This window comes from Schistocerca serialis, chromosome 1 (genome assembly GCF_023864345.2).
Source record: "Schistocerca serialis cubense isolate TAMUIC-IGC-003099 chromosome 1, iqSchSeri2.2, whole genome shotgun sequence".
NCBI classification, from domain to species: Eukaryota; Metazoa; Arthropoda; class Insecta; order Orthoptera; family Acrididae; genus Schistocerca; species Schistocerca serialis.
Genome location: NC_064638.1, coordinates 347,094,430 through 347,114,794, shown reverse-complemented (window position 1 = coordinate 347,114,794; position 20,365 = coordinate 347,094,430). Strand labels below are relative to the sequence as shown.

General features: G+C 44.5%; 1 protein-coding gene and 1 non-coding gene across 2 annotated transcripts in view; both read left to right on the top strand.

The window, feature by feature from the left end:
• LOC126457405 (tyrosine-protein kinase Dnt-like) overlaps window positions 1-20,365 on the top strand; it is a 233,936-nt gene that overhangs the window by 136,734 nt on the left and 76,837 nt on the right. Inside the window, exon 4 of the mRNA XM_050093674.1 lies at window positions 16,346-16,476. Within this exon, the coding sequence (XP_049949631.1) occupies window positions 16,346-16,476 (131 nt within the window). The remainder of the gene's footprint in view (window positions 1-16,345; window positions 16,477-20,365) is intronic.
• On the top strand, window positions 4,796-4,868 carry Trnaa-cgc (transfer RNA alanine (anticodon CGC)). Its single transcript has one exon. It is a non-coding gene; the product is annotated as a tRNA-Ala (tRNA).

Genomic DNA, 20,365 nt, shown 5'->3' with positions numbered 1-20,365 from the left:
AACATAATTCTACCTAGAGTCATACTAGAGACACTGCCCAGCACATCTTTGCAAAGCTTTATCGGATTTTCATAGTCGTTTCCATTTCGCGACCGATCGTAACTTACTTTCTGGACAGCCCTCGTAGTTTCCATAAATGTTTCCCATTATGGCCGATCTCAGGTCCGCCATGTTTAACATTGCTACGTTTCCTTGGCCACAAACGCCTTCTACTGGGTTTCCCTATGACGTAGGTTCTCGTCTGTCTCACTCATACACTACAGCACTTAGGCCTCAATAGAATAGACGACTGTGAATTTCCCCATCTCGTGGTGAATCTGCACCCTTTGTGGCACGTGGTTCTGGACGACAGGGTTCGTTTCACAGTTCCTGTAGGCTGACTCTACCGCCCATACATTTAAATGAGAGCGAAATGCCCGTTAACTCGCAAGAAACTGAAAAAGACAACGTTTCTAAGTATCTTGTGTGATGAACCTAACTGGACAATGTTTTAAATAATAGCAATGTGCTAGTCAATTATATACTTTTGTAGAACATGTGAACCTGACAGTGCATTTTCTGCCATCTAATCCTCTATACTATTTGAAGATAGCAGGTTCACGTGAAGTTCTAAAGGGCTTCAAGCTTACGAGACTAATGCTGCACCATTACAGTGTTGAAGTACTAGCACGTCACGCCTTAAGCGCAACGTGAAAAGTATTATATGACGCAGAATTTATGACCGTTGGCCAGTGTTTTTTGGATAATACTGTACCTGAAAAATGCGATAACAGCGTTTATCCAACAAGCCGCTTTTCTCTGTTTTATTATAAGAGCTTAAGCACTTGCTGGCATCGTCCCCGCCACACCTCTCTTTATTCCACTGCGTTTCCGTCCTTCCTCGTATACACAAGCTACCACCGAACTTTTAATATTTTATTTGTGAGTCTATTACCTCCGTAGCTATTCGGTAAGCTATGTATCATCACGGGGCTTCGCACATACACATAAAAACTACGTTTAAGCTTATGATATGATCCAGCTCAAATTTCATAGTAATAATGTAAGTGTGGTTGCAAGGTACAGCGCGTATTAGGCCACAGTCTCTGTAACAATATATGTCTCAAGCATGGAATCCATTCATTTCCGTGTATAAGTTCGTTATAGCGTATTTGTTCTTCATCTTCTCATACATCAATCCCTAGAGTTCATACACGGTGGAAAAAAATCACCCTGTGTAAGGAAGTTTGCTATACTCCAACCAACTATACTACTGTTCAAATTTAAAAGAAAATCTCTAAAACTTGAAAAAGAAATAACTAAGTTTCCATCGCATGTCATATTTGATTACCAAAGCAGTAGGTAACTAGTTTGAATTGTATATAGGCGTCATGTGAACATCAGGAATTCTGTGTTTCTGTAGAGCATTCTAGACAGTGCTGTGTGGCCGTTCTCGGTAACGGTAAACTTGACGTTAAGTTTACTGCGCTACCTATCGAATATTTTCTTGACAGTGTACGGAAGTGTTCTTCGAACTGCAAGTGGTACAAGAGAAACGGATTATCCATGGCGGGTTTCTTAAAGTCACGGTATAGATGATAGCGTCCTGAACGGTCTGTAAAAGCCGCTCATTGGATCACATTGGATGCGAAATATTTTTTATTTGAGCATTTCATGTAGATGATTTCACCTGGTGCCTTTGTAGAGTTGTTGTTTTTGTTGTTGCTGCTGTTATTGTGGTGAGCCGGCCGAAGTGGCTGTGCGGTTCTACGCGCTGCAGTCTGGAACCGCGTGACCGCTACGGTCGCAGGTTCGAATCCTGCCTCGGGCGTGGATGTGTGTGATGTTCTTAGGTTAGTTAGGTTTAACTAGTTCTAAGTTCTAGGGGACTAATGAGCACAGAAGCTGAGTCCCATAGTGCTCAGAGCCATGTTTTTGTTATTGTGGTCTTCACTCCGAAGATTGGTTTGATGCAGCTCTCCATGCTGCTCTATCCTGTGGAAGCCTCCTCACCTCCGAATAACTACTGCAACTTCCATCCTTCTGGATCTGCTTACTGTATTCATCTCTTGGTCTCCCTTTACGATTTTACCACTGACACTTCCCTCCAGTACCAACTGGTGATACCTTGAGGTCTCAGAATGTATGCTATTAACCAATCCCTTCTTACAGTCAGTTTATGCCTCAAATCTCGATTCTCACCGTATCGGTAGTAGCATACTGTTAATGCTGGAATTTGCTAGGATAGGAAGCTAAATCCGTTTTCATTCCAAGTAGAGTGACTTATATCCCGCCCACCCCTTCCAGTTGGCAGCTGTAGATAAATACTAATTGGAGGTCATCAAATTGTTAATATACTTTCAAATCTGTACCTTGTCCATGAAGGAAAATACGAACGGCGAGAAAAGTATATAAAATCTCATTTGAAATAAAATTACTTCACACACTCTCAAAGAATACAGTTACATCAGTAATAAACGCTGAAGCGCCAAAGGAACCCTTATAGGCATGCGTTTTCAAATACAGAGATATGTAAACAGGCAGAATACGGCGCTGCGGTCGGCAGAGCCTGTATAAGATAGCAAGTGTCTGGTGGAGTTGTTAAGTCGGTTACTGCTGCCACAATGACAGATTATCAAGATTTAAGTGAGTCTGAACGTGCTGTTATAGTCGTCGCAAGAGCGAAGAGACACAGCGTCTTCGAGATACCGATAAAGTGGGGATTTCCCGTACAACCTTTCACGAGTGTACCATGAATAACAGGAATCCGGTAAAACATCACATCTCCGACATCGCTGCGGCCAGAAGAAGATCGAACAAGAACGGGACCAAGTACGACTGAAGAGAATCTTTAAGCGTAACGGAAGCGCAACCGTTCCGGAATTTCCTGCAGATTTCAATGCTGGGCCATCACCAAGAGTCAGTGTGCGAATCATTCAACAAAACATCATCGACATAGGCTTTGGAAATCGAAGGCCCACTAGTGTATCCTTGATGACTGCGCGACACAAGCTTTACGCTTTGCCTGGGCGTGTCAACACCGACAATGGACTGTTGATGACTGGAGACATGTTGCTTGGTCGAACGAGTCTCGTTTCAAATTGTATCGAGCAGATGGACATATATGGGTATGGAGGCAATGAATCCGTGGGCCCTGCATGGCAGAAGGGGACTGTTTAAGTTAGTGGAAACTCTGAAATGGTATGGAGCGTGTGCAGTTGGAGTGATATGGAACATTTGATACGACTAGATATGAATCTGACAGGTGACACATACGTAAGCATTCTGTCTCATCACCTCTATCCATTCACGTCCATTGTGCATTCCGACGGACTTGGGCAGTTCCAGCAGGACAATACGACCCCCCCCCCCCCCCCACACGTCCAGAAGTGCTACAGAGTTGTTCCAGGAACATACTTCTGAGTTTAAACACTTCCGCTGGCCAACGAACGCCCCAGACATGAATATTATTGAGCATATCTGGGAGGCCTTGCAGCGTGCTGTTCAGAAGAGACTTCCACCCCCTCATACTCTTACGGATTTATGAACAGCCCTGCAGGATTATTGGTGCCCAGTTCTACTTCAGACATCAGTCGAGTCCATGCCATGTCGTGTTGCAGTACTTTTGCATGCTCGCGGGGGGCCCTACACGATATTAGGCAGGTGTACCTGTTTCTTTGGCTCTTCAGTGTATATTGTCACAGTGCGACCAACACAGTTTGCATCTAGTTGTTGAGATAGATGGGAATAAATGAAAAGTGGAAATGTCAAACGTTCTAAATACCATTTTTTTCGCAAAGCGCATTTACAGGGCAGATGTTCTGACGGTAATGTCCATAAAGATGTTCCAAGTGTCAAATCACGAAGAAAATGTTTCCTTCATTACGGGGTGATGCATGCTCTTTCCCTCTGGAGCTCATCTACATATACATCTACATTGGACTCCGCAGGCCACCTAATGGTGTGTGGCGGAGGGTACGTCTGGTACCACTAGCTGATCCCCCTAATCTGTCCCATTCGCGTATGGCGCATGGGAAGAATGATTGTCGGTAACCGTCTGTATTGGCTCTCATTTCCCGAATTTCCTCAACGTGGTTATCACACAAAATGTGTGTGGGAGGAAGTAACGTTGTCTTACTCTTCCCGGAAAGTAGTATCTCAAAAGCTCAATAGTAAACCTGTCCGTGCTGCACAACGCCTCTCCTGTAACGTCTGCTGATGGAGTTTAAGTTGTGTGCTGTCCTTAGGTTTAAGTAGTTCTAAGTTCTAGGGGAGTGATGACCATAGATGTTAAGTCCCATAGTGCTCAGAGCCATTTTTTTTGGAGTTTGTTGAGCATACCGGTAAGGCTCTCGCGCAGACTAAACGATTTCATGACGAAACGCGCCACTCATTATTCGATCATCTTCATCTCTTCCATCAGTTCTACCTGATAAGGTTCGGATATTGATGAATAACATTCAAGAATCGCTAAAACAAACGCCTTATCAACCGCTTCCTTCGTCAATGAGCTACATTTTCTTAAGATTCTTCTAATGAATCTGTCTGGAATCTTCTTTTCCCACAATTTGTTGTATGTGATCATTCCACTTAAGGTCGCTCTGGATAGGTATTCATAGATACTTTACGGTACATAGTGTTTCTATCAGTTTCTCATCAATAGTGTAGTTGTACAGTAGAGCATGTAAGTGCAGTATGTTACGTTTATTTACGTTTCATATCAACTGCCAGTGCGTGCACCATTCATCAACTCTCTGAATGTCATATTACAAATCGATATGTGGTGAAACATTTTCAGTACAACTTTAGTCCACCGAGCGAGGTGGTGCAGTGGTTAGCACACTGGACTCGCATTCGGGAGGACGACGGTTCAATCCCGTCTCCGGCCATCCTGATTTAGGTTTTCCGTGATTTCCCTAAATCGCTTCAGGCAAATGCCGGGATGGTTCCTTTGAAAGGGCACGGCCGATTTCCTTCCCCATCCTTCCCTCACCCGAGCCTGCGCTCCGTCTCTAATGACCTCGTTGTCGACGGGACGTTAAACACTAATCTCCTCCTCCTCCTCCTCCATAGGCGTTATCTCCGTATCTTTCGCTTCAGGGCCAGTGTAGTCTCTGAGCAAATGAATAGATGATCTTAAATCACTTCCTGATTTTAAATAAATACAGAACCTCTCAGGGTTTTTACTAAGGTAGGTTGACACACGTTACTTTCAAAGTCATTGATCGCTCATTGCTCTCTTTACGCTGAACTTTGTGTCATTCAGCTTTTGTTTCTCACCTTGGTTTTGACTTTTTGACTTATCTTTAATCTGAGATGAAGCTACTAACTAAAACATTTCTGCTGTACTGTAACAAAAACTTTTTGTCGGCACTTACTCATAGACAGTTCCCTGGTACGGTGCTTAGAACGTTCTTCATAAATGATTTATATTCTAATTTCTCATAATTTTTTGCAGTGATGAAGAAAGCACCACAGAATAATACATTCCCAATGTTTTGGACACAAATAAGCTATGTACTCGTACAAAAAGGAAAACATAGTTTTCGGTTCTCATGAGATTTTTCGCTCTTCAAATACGTGAAATACATTTATGTATACATCAATGTACCGGATGATTATAGTTAAACTTTCTCTACTTAACACGTTATACCACGGAAACCAATCACCGTACGAGTATCAAACTTGGTAGCATTAACGTCCATAGTATGAGGTGCATGATTTCCATGCGTACAGCGCCACCGTCCAGTTCCAGCTATGGCCACCAGGTGATCAGTAATCGTGATTGGTAGTCTCACACACCTGACCAGTCGCAATGCGCTTGTTGACGTGTCAACATGATATTGGACAAAAGGGGCAGGGCTTTGTTAGTGAAGCTTTATTATCAAAACAACAGTAACACTGCAGCTGCACTTAGAGAATACCGCCGACTGAGAAGATTACGGTAGTGTCCTCTTTCCCCACCTGCTGTGTGGAGCTTGATGAAGAACTTCGAGTCAACTGGAGATCCGGACGTCGCTCTGGAAAGAGGTCGACGACCGGCTGCACCACAAGTGGTTGATGAAATCGCTGTTGCTAAGGCGGACAACGCGGCGTGTAATTCCCAGTCCTCAGGCAGTGCGTGCGCTGTGACACGACAGTTCAACATTTCGTGGACCGCTTTATGTAGAATGCTTCGAAACATTCTGTACAAGATCTGTATCGTACAGCAGCTTGCACCAAGTGTTTAATTCGCTCTCCACTTTCTCGCAAGGACGTAAGTTGACGAGGGCTGGTCCTGGACCATCCTATGAACAGACGAAGCTCATTTTTCTCTGTCGATTGAGGTGAACACAAAGAATTGCCGAATGTAGGGATCTTCAGCTCGAGTCACTGGGTATGGAGCGACTCTGTATGGTGAACGTGTCAACGCTTGGTGCGGCTTCATAGCTACGTTCATTATTGGCCCATTGTTTTTTGAACGGTTAGGCGCTCAAGGACCAAAGACGTTCATTGTGACTGGCCAGTGTTACTGCGATATGATTCGCTATTGCATACCGCTCTGCAGGAGAGAAATACATTGAACTCAATAGTTTTCACGCAAGGTGAAGCCTCACCGCACATCGCTCGTGAAGTTCATCAGCTTCTCCGAAACACATTTGGAAACGACCGAATTATAAGCCGATCGTTTCCAAATGCTTGGCCGGAACGATCACCTGATCTCACTCCCTGTGATTTCTGGTTGTGGGGCTACCTGAAGAACAGGGTTTACCAGTGGAACATTCCACACAGGTGCTGATCTGAAGCGCAGCATATCAAGAGATATAGCCAGCATGCCTACGGACATGCTTTGTTCTGTGGTGCAGATTGCAACCTGCGCTTTCAGACTCTTCTGGACACTGATGGCAGTCATACTGAGCCCCTTTTGAAGCGGTAGTGATACCGGTACGTAATGGTATCATGCTGTAGCAACACATTAAAAGTCTTTCAATTGAACTGAGCCGGCCAGAGTGGCGGAGCGGTTCTAGGCACTACTGTCTGGAACTGCGCGACCGCTACGGTCGGAGGTTCAGATCATGCCTCTGGCATGGATGTGTGTGATGTCCTTAAGTTAGTTATGTTTAAGTAGTTCTAAGTTCTAGGAGACTGATGACCTCAGAAGTTAAGTCCCATAGTGCTCAGAGCCATTTCAACCACTTTTTAATTGAATTGATTCTGCATTATTTCTCTTCCCCATGTCCTTGACATTAATGCTACCAAGTTTGGTATCGTACGGTAATTAGTTTCCGTGTTATAACGTGCTAAATAGGGAAAGTTTAATTATAGCCAACCGGAGTATTGGTAGGTAGCTTCTCACTCTGGAGTGACTATTCGGTATCTTACGAATCAAAATATATGCATATATTATACAGTACTTTTTACTCCTGCTAATGTCTAAAAACGTTTTAAGCTTATCATTAAAGAAAGATGAACGCTACCGTGTTTACTGACACTGCATGTACTTGAATATTAGATAGGGTTTTTTCTGCACGCAAATAATTTTTGAGCGATTGTTCTTTTTGAGTCTATCTAAGAACGCGGAGTTGATGTGCAAAAGAAATAATGGAAAAGAAGAAAACCAATATTTTGATTAGAGAGCGTAACAAAATACTACAATTCATTGAAAGCAATATGGAAGTTGATTCGTTTACTAGGTGTAGGGATTATACATATGCTACATATTTAAGACTAAGATAATCACTATTATGTAGCAACGTTTAAATTTGCAGTTACTAGGCAGCTAAAGATACTCGTAGATGTCGTAATTAAGTTCAGAGGAATCAGTATGAGACTATGAGGACTAAAATGAAAAACATATGTATTCTAGGCGCTGTAATCGTGTGGAAGGTAATATCAGCTCCAGCTGACCGTTTCAGTGTTCCTTTGGAGTCGGCTTTGCATTCATTTTAGCAATTTAATTTTGTCCAGTGTTATACTGTAGGAAATTCTTTCCAGCGATGTAATTATTTTGCCACGGCTTCATTCTACTGTTTTCTAAGTCGTTCATTCTAAGATATTATTTATTGTAGCGTCTCTGGTTTCAATATTTGTTGAACTACAACGAAGAGATAGTCAGTAGTCGTTTCAAGCTTTGGTCGATGCATAGATGCTGGAATTCTACATGTTTAGTATATCTAAGAGTTGCACTACAATTACTGTTTACTTTCGTAGTCATTATAAGCATTATCATTTTTCAAGAGATACATTTTTACCATTACATTTCAAGTTCGCAGCAGTTTGTGGTGTGCGTACTGTAAGGCCTTCAGTACACACACCATCAGATTATTTGACTTGTCGCTCTAACGAGGTAGGCGAGTGTTAGCAAGATGTATTGTGGTCTTATCGTGGCGTGTTTATCTTCTGCCGTTAGGTCAGACGATAGAAAGGCCACTTGCACGCTTAGAGTAGCAGATTGACGGTGACCAACTTTAAACAGAACTTAATTAATTTTCACACACATTTATTAAAATAATAACAAGCGTAAAAATTACTTAACTTGGTTCCGGATGCTATTTACAATTGACAATCTAGAGTTCCTTTGGTATTGCTACGTTAATCTTATTCTCACATATATCTCTGATACTTGACAAAAGTGTCTATACATTTATCTTCATGGCTATGTACAGGAATATGGTAATCTTATTAGGCGCAGACTGAAACTTGACTATAGACTGGTACAGACAAATGTAGACTGGTACAGACTGGTGCCGACAAATGCAACTGGTACAGACTGATGCAGACCGACTAATTGGAGGTCTGTCTACTCGCTATAATACCTCACGCGTTCATGTATCACTGCGCGAGTGTGATCCGCGAGGAGAAAAAGGTTCTATGTAAGCAGCAATCTCATTGGCTGCGTTACATATTAATACGCGGATCGGCGGAAGCAGAATTAGGTCTGTCTCTATGGCAGCGCCATCTCGTAGTGCGGAGACGGACAAGCGCTGCGCCTGCGCTGTTGTGCTTAGCGGGGCGCGCTCTAGTGGGAAAATTATGTATGCGCTGACTACGCGGAACTATGTACACAACACAGTTCGACAGTCTAATGTGACTAGACAGTCTTATATGTTTCCGTTATACAGATCAGCTTCCAGCCTGGGTACGCACGACTACGAGCCTTTGAAGTCGAACGATTCATCCGTGACGAAGTTCAAATACGAACACAGCACACCATCGGTATCCACCTATCCAAGTAGCGTCGTTTACGTCATGATGGTCGATGACGAGTTATGTCACGCAGTTGTGAACAGATGCACGAACACTCTCAAGTTCAAACGCTCCGATGGTCACATCGGAGAGGTTACTGTTGACCATGATGGACTAGGATTACGCATACTAAGAGTCTTTGAACTCCCTCTCGAAGTGCCACCGGACGTCGTTACCTCAGCTTTCCGCCCTTGTGGGACGGTAATTAGCCAGGTCCTCAACGGCGTCCGACAAGTGAAAATTGAATTAAAGAAACGTGTGCCATCCTACTTAGTCATAGGTGGCTGTCGAGCAATTGTAATGTACGCCGGACAACCTCGTACTTGTTCTGGTTGCGGCCAGGAGGGTCATGTGCGCTCGGCGTGTATTCAACGTCGGGTTACACATGACACGACACCACCTCCTACGCTCACGGCCCTCCCCCTCAATTACGCAGAGGTGACACGATCGACCGTCATGACAGACGACAAACACCTTGGAAGACAGGAAGCGTTAGAATGCACACCTGTCGCCAGTCCTGGATTGACCAACACCATTACGGTGTCTGCAGAGATTGAAGAACGCCGCCCATCGACTTCACATGAAGGTTTGGACGAGAGAATGGAACTCGACGCTAGGGTTGTACCGACCTCTGCCTTTCTCTTTCGGACACAGAAACCCACGTCCACAAACAAAGGCCACCGAGGAAACATAAAAAGCGACGTCGCACACCCTCAGACGATTGCCTCCAGCGGACGTCTTCTCCGGTTGACGACCGGACGGCCGACGAAACGAAGAGGAAAATGGATGACACGAGATCGCTCTCACCTGTCAGTTTGTCTGATTTTAACAAACCCGATTCCGCTCTCTCGGGCAAACGGATGGCCAGCACAGCGCCCGCCGTTGGTACACAACCGGAAACAACTGCGAATTCACCCTTAGTCACTCAGCCCACAAGTGTTCTACCGCAGCCACCGTTAACTTACGGACCTTGGGCGGATGACACTGAAGACGATTCTACGGCCGCTGTGGATGAGGAGAGGGGTCTCTCTCTCCTCACACACCTCGGCCCCTCCCGAGTAGCAACAGATGACGGCGCGGACGCGGCCAGCAGATCACAGGCCCCACCTTTTACGGTGACACTGACGGTGGCTCTTACCGCAGGAGACGATCTACAGACCTATCGCTTAACGACCATCAACATTAACACCATTGGGACACGTACGAAGTTGTCGCTGCTCCAAGACATGCTCAATGCAGCAGATGTTGACATTGTCTTTCTCCAAGAAGTCTTCCTCGCCGATTTCCCGGGTATGTATGGTTTACGGCTCATGTGTCCCACGCCTCGCCAACTAACAGTGGAGTCGCAGTTCTCCTCAGAGAGGGCCTCGAGGCGGACGAAGTCCGATATCTCCTTGACGCTAGAGGAATGGCCGTAACGGTGCAAGGCGTCCGGTATATCAATGTGTACGCCCCTTCCGGAACGAATCGCCGTCGTGACCAATCGCTCTTCTTCGTAGATGGAATAGCTCCGCTTTTTCAGCCAGGCACGATGACTTGCTAGTAGGGGACGATTTCAATCGCACCCAAGCACCTAAAGATCAGCTGCCACGCCATTCACCGTGCCCCGAACTTGAGACACTCATTGGCGATCTCCAGCTGGTAGATACATGGGAACATGTCCGAGGAAATAGACCGGGATACACCCATTTCACGAGTCACTCCTCTAGTCGCATCGATAGAATTTACGTCTCCCGTTCTCGCGCGGCAATGGTGAGTGACGCGGAGGTGTGGCCAGTAGCCTTTTCTGATCACGAGGCCTATATATGTGGCGTGACCCTTCGTCGCCAACGGGTGTGGCGCAGCCGACATCCCTGGAAATTAAACCTTGCTCATCTCGCTTCTCCGGATTGTCGATGCGCCATCGAAGACACGTGGAGTTTGTGCGTCCGCCGCCTCCCAACGTATCCTTCGTCGATTAGCTGGTGGTTAACCTGCGCCAAGCCGGCCCTACGGATGGTCGTGAGACTGCTGCTTGGAGGCGGCAGATCCTCGATTTTTATTTCATCGTCCTTCGCGAATGCGCCTCCTTGCCACCCACACCGGAACGACAGTTGCCAGTTCAGCGTGCGAAAGCACAGATCGTAACCCATATGTGCCGACACCTCGAAGGGACGATCGTCCGAGCACGAACACAAGACAGACTCGCAACGGAACGACCCACCATGTACCACGTCATCCGAGAACGTACACTGCGAAGACGGGCACTGATACATGCCATCCCCACTGAGGACGGCCGTCATCACACCACACAACGCGATATTGTTGCAGCCTTCTTCGACCATTACACACGACTTTATTCTGCTCAATGTTACGACCCGACGACGGTGACAGCAGTCTCACAACTGGTTTACGGCATTGTCCCACAGGATTTACAAACTGAATTATTGAACTACATTACGGAAGACGAAGTTATCGACGCCATCGGTAAAGGAGCGGCGAATAAGTCTCCTGGACCCGACGGGCTCCCTGTGGAGTTTTATAAAACTTTTCAGTATTTACTGGCTCCCAAGTTAACAATCTGTCGGGAGCTTACGTCCCCCGCGGTGCCGCTCCCTGCGACCTTCGTAGAAGGAATAATTGTACTGGTCCACAAACCTAAAGGTGGGGCTCGAATACAAGATTACCACCCGCTAACACTCGTCAACTGCGACATAAAGGTATTCACCAGACTATTAGCAAACCGTCCACGACCGACCCTACCTTACGTCATCTCACCAGATCAGACTTCCCTAGGGGGTATCAACAACATCCACACAGCACTGTGTCTGTACCGTGACTTAATAGCCCTAGCTAGGGCACGCGGCATCCCGGGAGCGCTGGCATCACTAGATTTTAGCCAAGCTTTTGATCGAGTGGATCACGCGTACCTAACGTCCGTTCTCCAACACATGCAGTACCCACAGCAATTCACAGACGTCGTGATGCGCCTCCTCCGAGGGGCGACTTCCAAAGTGCTCATTAACGGGCGTCTCTCGCAGTCCCTCCCGATTTTCCGCTCCGTGCGTCAAGGCTGCCCCTTGTCAACGCTACTATAAGCTCTGGCACTGGAACCGCTCCTCTGTGGTCTCCGTCAACGCCTCACCGGTCTTACCCTAAGTGACGTCACATTTCGCTGTACAGCATATGCAGACGACCTGGCTCTCGTGTTCCGCAATCACGACGATGTCATCAGAGCACTAGAATGGATTACCACGTACGGTGTGGCTTCCGTCAGCTGTCTCAACGTCGCCAAATCGGTCGCCATGGCCATAGGAGACGGTTTGACCCCAGCGAGTGTCGAACCCCTACAGCTTCGTAGCACTATCAAATGTCTCGGAATACAGTTTCACGACGACACACGGCGCACTGCGGCTCTTAACTACCGCCGCTTATTACAACAAATTCGGGTCCAGATCTTCAACCTTCGTCTGCGGACCCACGACATTCTCCAAAGGGCACACTTCGTCAATGTTTACCTCGCATCGCGCCTACCACACATACCGCGTGTTCTTCCAATACCGTTACTGATGGCTCGACGTCTATTAGCGGCGTTCGGAGCCTACGTCAGTACGGGCATGCTCTTCAAAGTCAGTTATGAGTCACTGACCCTTCCACCAGAAAGGGGAGGTCTTGGTCTAGTCCATGTCCACGACAGAGCTGTGGCCCTGTATGTCAGCTCACACATCAAGCTGTGGCGCCACCACACGGAAAGTTTGACAGGTTTGCTGTTGGAGTCCCTAGCTCCGCCCTCCCTTATGCCCCTACTGACGACGCAAGACATACCCCCACCCTTCTACTACTTCGGGAACTTTTACATTGAACACAGATATGTCCGTATCGCAGTACCACCGACGAAACAGGGGTCGGCGCGGGATATATATCATGTCCTACAGCAGAGGCGCGCACCAAACATCGTGGAGACCAAAAGCCCTCAGGTTAATTGGAAGGTGGTGTGGAAGACGATTCACGCGGTTACAATGGACACAGCCGTCCGATCCACATGGTACATCACAGTCAATGGTAAACAGATCACCCGATCACACCTCCACAAGATAAACGTGGCGGAATCGCCTCTCGGCGTAGACTGCGGGATGCCAGACACGGACGAACACCGTCTCACATGTGGCGCGCCAGAAGGCGTATGGTGGTTGGTGCGACAAATTTTGTCGTATTTTCTACGAGTGACTCCGGAACACATTACACCTCGGTTTCTACTATTTCCCGATCAACAGTATTTCCCGCGCGCCAAGACCAACGCCGTCACGTAGATCCGTGCACATGCGGTACACTACTTATTTCACGATAGACCTAAAGATGTATTCGACTTTTGGAACTACCTACAAGAACGCCATTGCAAGATCGTACGGAACCCAAAATACAGACAGTATTTTTCTAATTACTTAGGGAGTGCCCTACGCGACCCTCCATGCAGCTGGATCATCAACAGGTAGGAGAAGACACCCATTGAGTGAGCTGGCAAGAATAAGTTCGATTCTCGGTGGAATAACATGATACACGTGAAGACGTACCTGGATGATGAAGCGTAAGGAGAGTACCGACACACCCTTCTGCATCCTGTATGCAGCACTTTTTTTTTCGTTTTCCCCATATACATTATCTCGGTGTAGGAACGTGCCGAGATATTGTTTTCTTTACTCAGAGCACGATGCGGTGCTAGATACATTTATTTTTGTTGTGGTATAAAGTAAAACCACACTAAGAATGTATTAAAAACAGTAAATAAAAATAAATAAATAAATAATAATTCCCAAAAAACATTTCCCCTTCCCATCCCTGATTCCTTGATTCCTTGACGGACGAGGGGGACACTGTGACCAGGTAACGACTCCTGATCGCTCTGCCTTCCTCGCTCTCCCGCAGCTCCCAAAAAAAAAAAAAAAAAAAAAAAAGGTGGTTCAATCCCGCGTCCGGCCATCCTGATTTAGGTTTTCCCTGATTTCCCTAAATCGCTCCAGGCAAATGCGGGGATGGTCCTCCCCTGATTGACGAGACCGATGACCTCGCAGTTTGGTCTCTTCCCACAAACAACCCAACCCGTTATACAGGGTTAACGTTAATAAAACCGACAAACTGCAGGGACGGATTCCTGACTGGAAATGGACGGAAAAAGTTCCTTTGAACATCTGTCCGGAAATGAACGCTGAGTCCACACACTGATTCTGTGCCGATACTGATGAGATGTCTGCAGGTCACTGATAAAGATTATGCAGACTGATGCTGCTAGTTCTGGTAAAAGTTGCATTGTCGGCAAAAAGGGCTGATGACATAAATCCCATAATTGCAATGATCTGGTGCAAACACCAGAGACAAAATGCTTCCGTAGAGGGAAAACCGCTGCTGACAATCCTTGCACACGATGGAGGTGGTAGGGATAATTGTGGTTGTCGTGCAGGATACACATAATCGTACTTTAGCCTAAACGATGTTGCCTGGAGCTTTTAGTTGGGTTCGTCTCATCATTCTGCACAACACGGTCCTCCAGATTTTGTGTATGCACAGTCCACCGCCTTCCTGCACGTTTGGCTGTCTGAAAGAACGAATGATCACACGAACGTCCATAAAGAGCTAAAAATGTTGTGTGATGTGGTTGGTGTCTGTGAGGGTACTAGATCTATTGTAGCCGTGCTGACTGTTGACCATTTTCATCTGCTTGGTCGTATACAAACACCATCTCGGCTTGTTCCCGGCGTGAGTACCGGATCATTCTGTTGCTTACAGTACGCTCCGTTAATTACACAGCCTGCAACACACAAGGAACCCACGGCACATGGTGAGGGGAACTTTCATTCGTCATCGCCATCTAGCGTCGCAGCGACGAATTTCCGGACACATGTTCATGGGACCTTTCTTCCTCCATTTCCAGTCACGAATTCGTCCCCGAACTTTGTCGGTTTCATTAACATTCACCCTGTACACTAAAGTTGAAATAAAATTTCCAGAAATTTCCATAATGGTTCTGCTACCTTTTGACACCTTCCAGAAAAAATGATGACTACGCACACTCCACGTAGTATTCAGTTTTTCCCTGGCATCTTTCGTTTTTCCAATTAGGATATTCTCCTCTCATCACAGAAATGGAGCCGAGGATTTTCTCTATGTTCTATTTGTTTCTAATTATATTACTTTTAGTTTCTTCACCTGCTGCTATTCGTGCTATTACAACAATAATGACTGCAACTATTTATAATACAACTAACAAAGCAACTGCTTATAATATCATTCTTCTTCATTGGGGATACAAAGCCACATTCTTAAGGAATCAGTGCAGCATTTTTACGATTTAAGTTGTTATTTATGTAAACTTTTCTATCATCTCAAAACTGGTTTCCGCTTTTTAAGCCATTTTTCATCAATAAATGGGAACACAGTGTTGTGAAAGTGAATTAGCCGAAGTATAGGTAGCTACGAAAGTTCTCATATTAATAAAAATTGCAGCGAATTTATGTCTTGTGTTACTTTGCAAATGTTCTTCATGTTTTGACAGTTAGATTGTACACAAATGGTGAGAAACGTGCAAAGAAGTTATCTTTACCAAGAATGAAAGTGAGTGTCGTCTACTAATTTCGAAGATCTGTTTGTGTACATCTATACGCAAAGGAAAAAGAGTAATTGGCTTCCACAGCACTGTATCCCCATTTTGTAGCTGGACAATCGCTTAAAAAGCCGAAATCATTTGTCAAACGAATAAAAAGTTTAAATAAATATCAAACTTTGTGGGAAAAGTGTCTCATTCGTTCATTCTGATGAAAGGTGAACAAGCTTCTCTTCTCTTTTCAATGAGTGTTACTCGCTGATCGCGAATCATGTTGTGGCCGGTTGTTCACGTTCACTGGGTTCCCCTACTGACTTTTCTCGTCGACTGTTGAGTATGTTTAGCTCTTGCTTCAGGCACCACTAGAAAATGAAGAGTATCAAAATATTACCTTTTCCGTAAATTTTTCGAACGGGTCTTACAACTATGCTCACTGACTTTTCAATGCTTTAAGTAATGGGGCTGCCAAAATCACCATAGTGTTCGCGGGTCGCAACGCTATAATCTAATTGAAGGTGTCAGTTGCTGTGTGGAGTGCTGAAAGAGGCTGTGGTGCTGCGGTTGCAGGGTTCGGTTCCCGTGCACAGGAGTGGTGAGCGCGGAGATCCAGGTGCTGCTGCAGCTCAACGTGAGCTCGCACAACCCGCTGCACAACCAGACCTGCCTCAACTTCCGGCGCAACAAGATCTGCCTTAAAGGTCAGTCAGAGACTTGGAAATTCTTGATTACACGATGAATGAAGGTAATCCACCGACCAGCTTCGTCTACGTGTTTTCGTTAATTTTGTGAAATTTGTATGTGCCCAAACTTCGCAAATGTCATATTTGTACATGGAATACAGACTAATGAAAGGAATGTTACATATGTTTAAGGATCTTTAAATAGTTGGCAACCGATTAAATAGATGAACAATACCCTTATAACAATGAAATACTATGGGAGAGTAGCGCTGGAAAATTCAGACGTACTACTGAAGTCATATGTGTCCAACAGCGGAGCGTTTTCCACCAGAGTGAAAGATGGGGATTCTACGTAGTCCCGGTGCTACATGCAGCTTGAATTTGTCTTACGGTTACAAAGTTCTGTAGATATACAAAACAGAAATTTTTTGAGTACCTGAACATGAAATTCTGTATGCTGAATGTTTCGATGCGCAGTTACACACATCGCATTAGTCAGTCTTTTGTTGCATTAACTACACCTACCGATAAGTGAAAGAGCTGTGTATTCCAGATTCGTGTTACTGAAATGCATTAGCTGTCGAAACTGCAGATGAATATATTAGCCACTAACATTATACTAGACTATTCATACATAAATCATAATAAGAAAGAGATGTAAAGAAGAAAATCACTCTAAATGAAAATCAGAATTCCTCGACAGAAATCGGCAATCTCTGTAGTAAATGCGTCTTATTTCTTTAATAAGCGCATGATTCGAAGAAAACTGAAATAAGTCTATGTTTTGTCGATGACACCTCAGGAACGTTTGTACTTTCATTAGGAGCAGGGCACTGGCACTAAGTGCAATTAGTAATGTAAGTCAGTGTGAGATTAGATTAGATTAGATTAATACTTGTTCTATAGATCATGAATACGACACTTTGTAATGATGTGGAACGTGTCAGGTTAATAAAAGATGTCTGTACAAGATATTACATTACACAAAGTATTGCATGACACAAATGTTTAAGTTGTTTTTTTTCCCTCCCTTAATTTGTATCTAAAAATTCAGCCAATGAGTAGAAGGAGTTGTCATCTAGAAATTCTTTTAATTTATTTTTAAATGTTGGTTGGATATCTGTCAGGTTTTTGATGCTGTTTGGAAGGTGACCAAAGACTTTTGTGGCAGCATAATGCACCCCTTTCTGTGCCAAAGTCAGATTTAACCCTGCATTGTGAAGATCATCCTTTCTCCTGGTGTTATAGCTATGCGTACTGCTATTACTTTTGAACTGCGTTGGATTATTAACAACAAATTTCATAGGTGAATATATATACTGTGAGGTTACTGTGAGGACCCCTAGATCCATAAATAGATGTCTGCAGGATGACTGTGGGTGGGCTCCAGCAATTATTCTGATTATACGTTTTTGAGCAATGAATACTTTTCTACACAACGATGAATTACCCCAGAATATGACGCCATACGAAAGCAGTGAATGAAAGTAGGCACAGTAAGCTAATTTACTGAGATTCTTATCACCAAAATTTGCAATAACCCTAATAGCATACGTAGCTGAACTCAGGCGTTTCAGCAGACCATCAATGTGTTGGTTCCAGTTTAACCTCTCATCAATGGACACACCTAAAAATTTTGAAAATTCTACCTTAGCTACAGACTTCCGTTTAAAGTCTATATTTATTACTGGAGTTGTGCCATTTACTGTACGGAACTGTATATACTGTGTTTTATCAAAATTTAAAGAGAGTCCGTTTGCTGAGAAACACTTAATAATTTTGTGAAAAACATCATTTACAACTACATCACTTAGTTCTTGGTTTTTGGATGTTATTACTATACTTGTATCATCAGCAAAAAGAACTAACTTTGCATCTTCATCAATGTGGAATGGTAAGTCGTTAACGTATATCAAGAACAGTAAAGGACCTAAGACCGAATGCTGCTTTGGTCACTTTTTGAGGTTACTACGACTGCCGCCGCCTGTCGCATCCCACTCTCCATCATTCACCGTCATTTCAGTCTCCTTCATTAAGAGCTCTCGCCGCCATTGCTTCGTTGACTTCGTCTTTTCACCATCTCGCAGGTCTACCAAGCTTTCTTCTTTGATGTGGAGTCCATTGCCATACACGTTTTGACCATCTTGTCTCGGGCAAACGCTGTAAGTGACCATACCAGAGGAGGCGCTTCCTTTCTATGTGGTCTAGGATTGTGCTGTCGACATTCATAACCTCACTGATACTATCGTTTCTAATTTGATCAAGCCTGGAATATACACAGCTCCGTGTACAGAAACCCAACTCGAAAGCCAGCAGGCGGTCTTTCTGCCTCTGAGTTGGTTCCCACAACTGTGCACCATGTGTTGTGATACTTTCAATGCTTCTGTGGTAGATGGTATGTCCTGTTCTGCGGGTTATGTTTTTGTTTCAGAGAATACCATTTAGTTGTTCTATGGATCGCTTGCCCTGGCCAATTTTGTTGTTTATAGCATCCATACTTCTACCATTGGACGACAGTTCACTCCCAGGTACTTAAAAGTATGACTCCCTTTAACAGTTTCAGCACCGAGTTGTAAATCGTTAACAGCATTTTCTCACACTTTCAGATATTTTGGTTTAGATACATTTATGACAAGACTCCATTTTTCACATTCTTCTTTTAATTTGCGGAGCATGTAATTTGCATCTTCCTCATCTTCAGCTACTAACAATTGGTCGTCAGCAAAAAATAAAGTGAACAAGATCTTATCGTCTATAGGGATTCCCAATTCTGCCGCATTTCCTTTTCCCGGATTTTAGTGCCTCCTATAGGTAGATTTTAAAGAGTGTAGGGGCGAGTGTGCATCCCTGGGGTAGTCCCCTTGGCACCTCAAACTCTTGAGATAGTTGATTTCTCACTTCTACCATTGCCATACAAACTTAGTAGAGGAGTCTGACAGCTTTCATATAGCTCGGTGACACGCCATTATCAGTTAGACTTGTCCATAGCTCGTTCTGTGGAACTGTGGCGTAAGCTTTGTGGAGGTCTACAAAGACAAGGTGGGTCGTAAGGCCCCTTGCTGTCCTTTTCTCCACAAGGTTTTTAAGGGTAAATACTCCATCAGTACAGGAGCGATTAGATGTGAATCCATTTTGTTCTTCAGATTCAGTTATTTCTTCTTGTATCCTTTTTTTTAGGATACGGCCATAGACTCTAACCATGGATAGCGTCACACTAATACCACGATACTTTGCACAGTTTCTCATGTTGCCCTTCTTAAGTATTGATGTAATTGTTGCCTTTTTCCATTCCTTTGGGGTTTCGTCACCTCTAACACATTTTTCAAAAATCACTGCCAATATTTCGAACAGTTTTGACGGCACTTCTTTGACAGTTCTATACAAATTAATTCTGCAACTGGCGACTTTGTGTTTTCCATGGCATTAATTGCATTTTGGACTTCCTTCGGGGTTATCGGTGGTATATTATCGTAACTGATTTCAATTTCTGGTGGGTTCTCAGTGACTGCCACTCTCTTCTCAGTTGGTAATCCTTGGCAGTGTTGTACCCATTCGTGCAAGCTAATAAGGTTTATATCTACTTTGTCTTTATTCTGTGTTCTCATTGTTTTTAATACCTTCCAGGTTCTATTTGCTTGCGTACTCCCCATGCTTTTTCTGTTTATCTTCACCGGTTTTCTGCCAGGATTCGTTTTTGGCCTTAATTATTGTTTTCTGTGCATATTTTCTCCGCTCTCTGTATTTCCGCCAATCATTGTCTGATCTTTAGTTCAATCATTCCTTATAAGCTTTCTTCTTACTTTCTACCTTCTCTTGTACCGAATGGTTCCAGCAGTCACCACATATTCTATTGTTGTTGTTGTGGTCTTCAGTCCTGAGACTGGTTTGATGCAGCTCTCCATGCTCC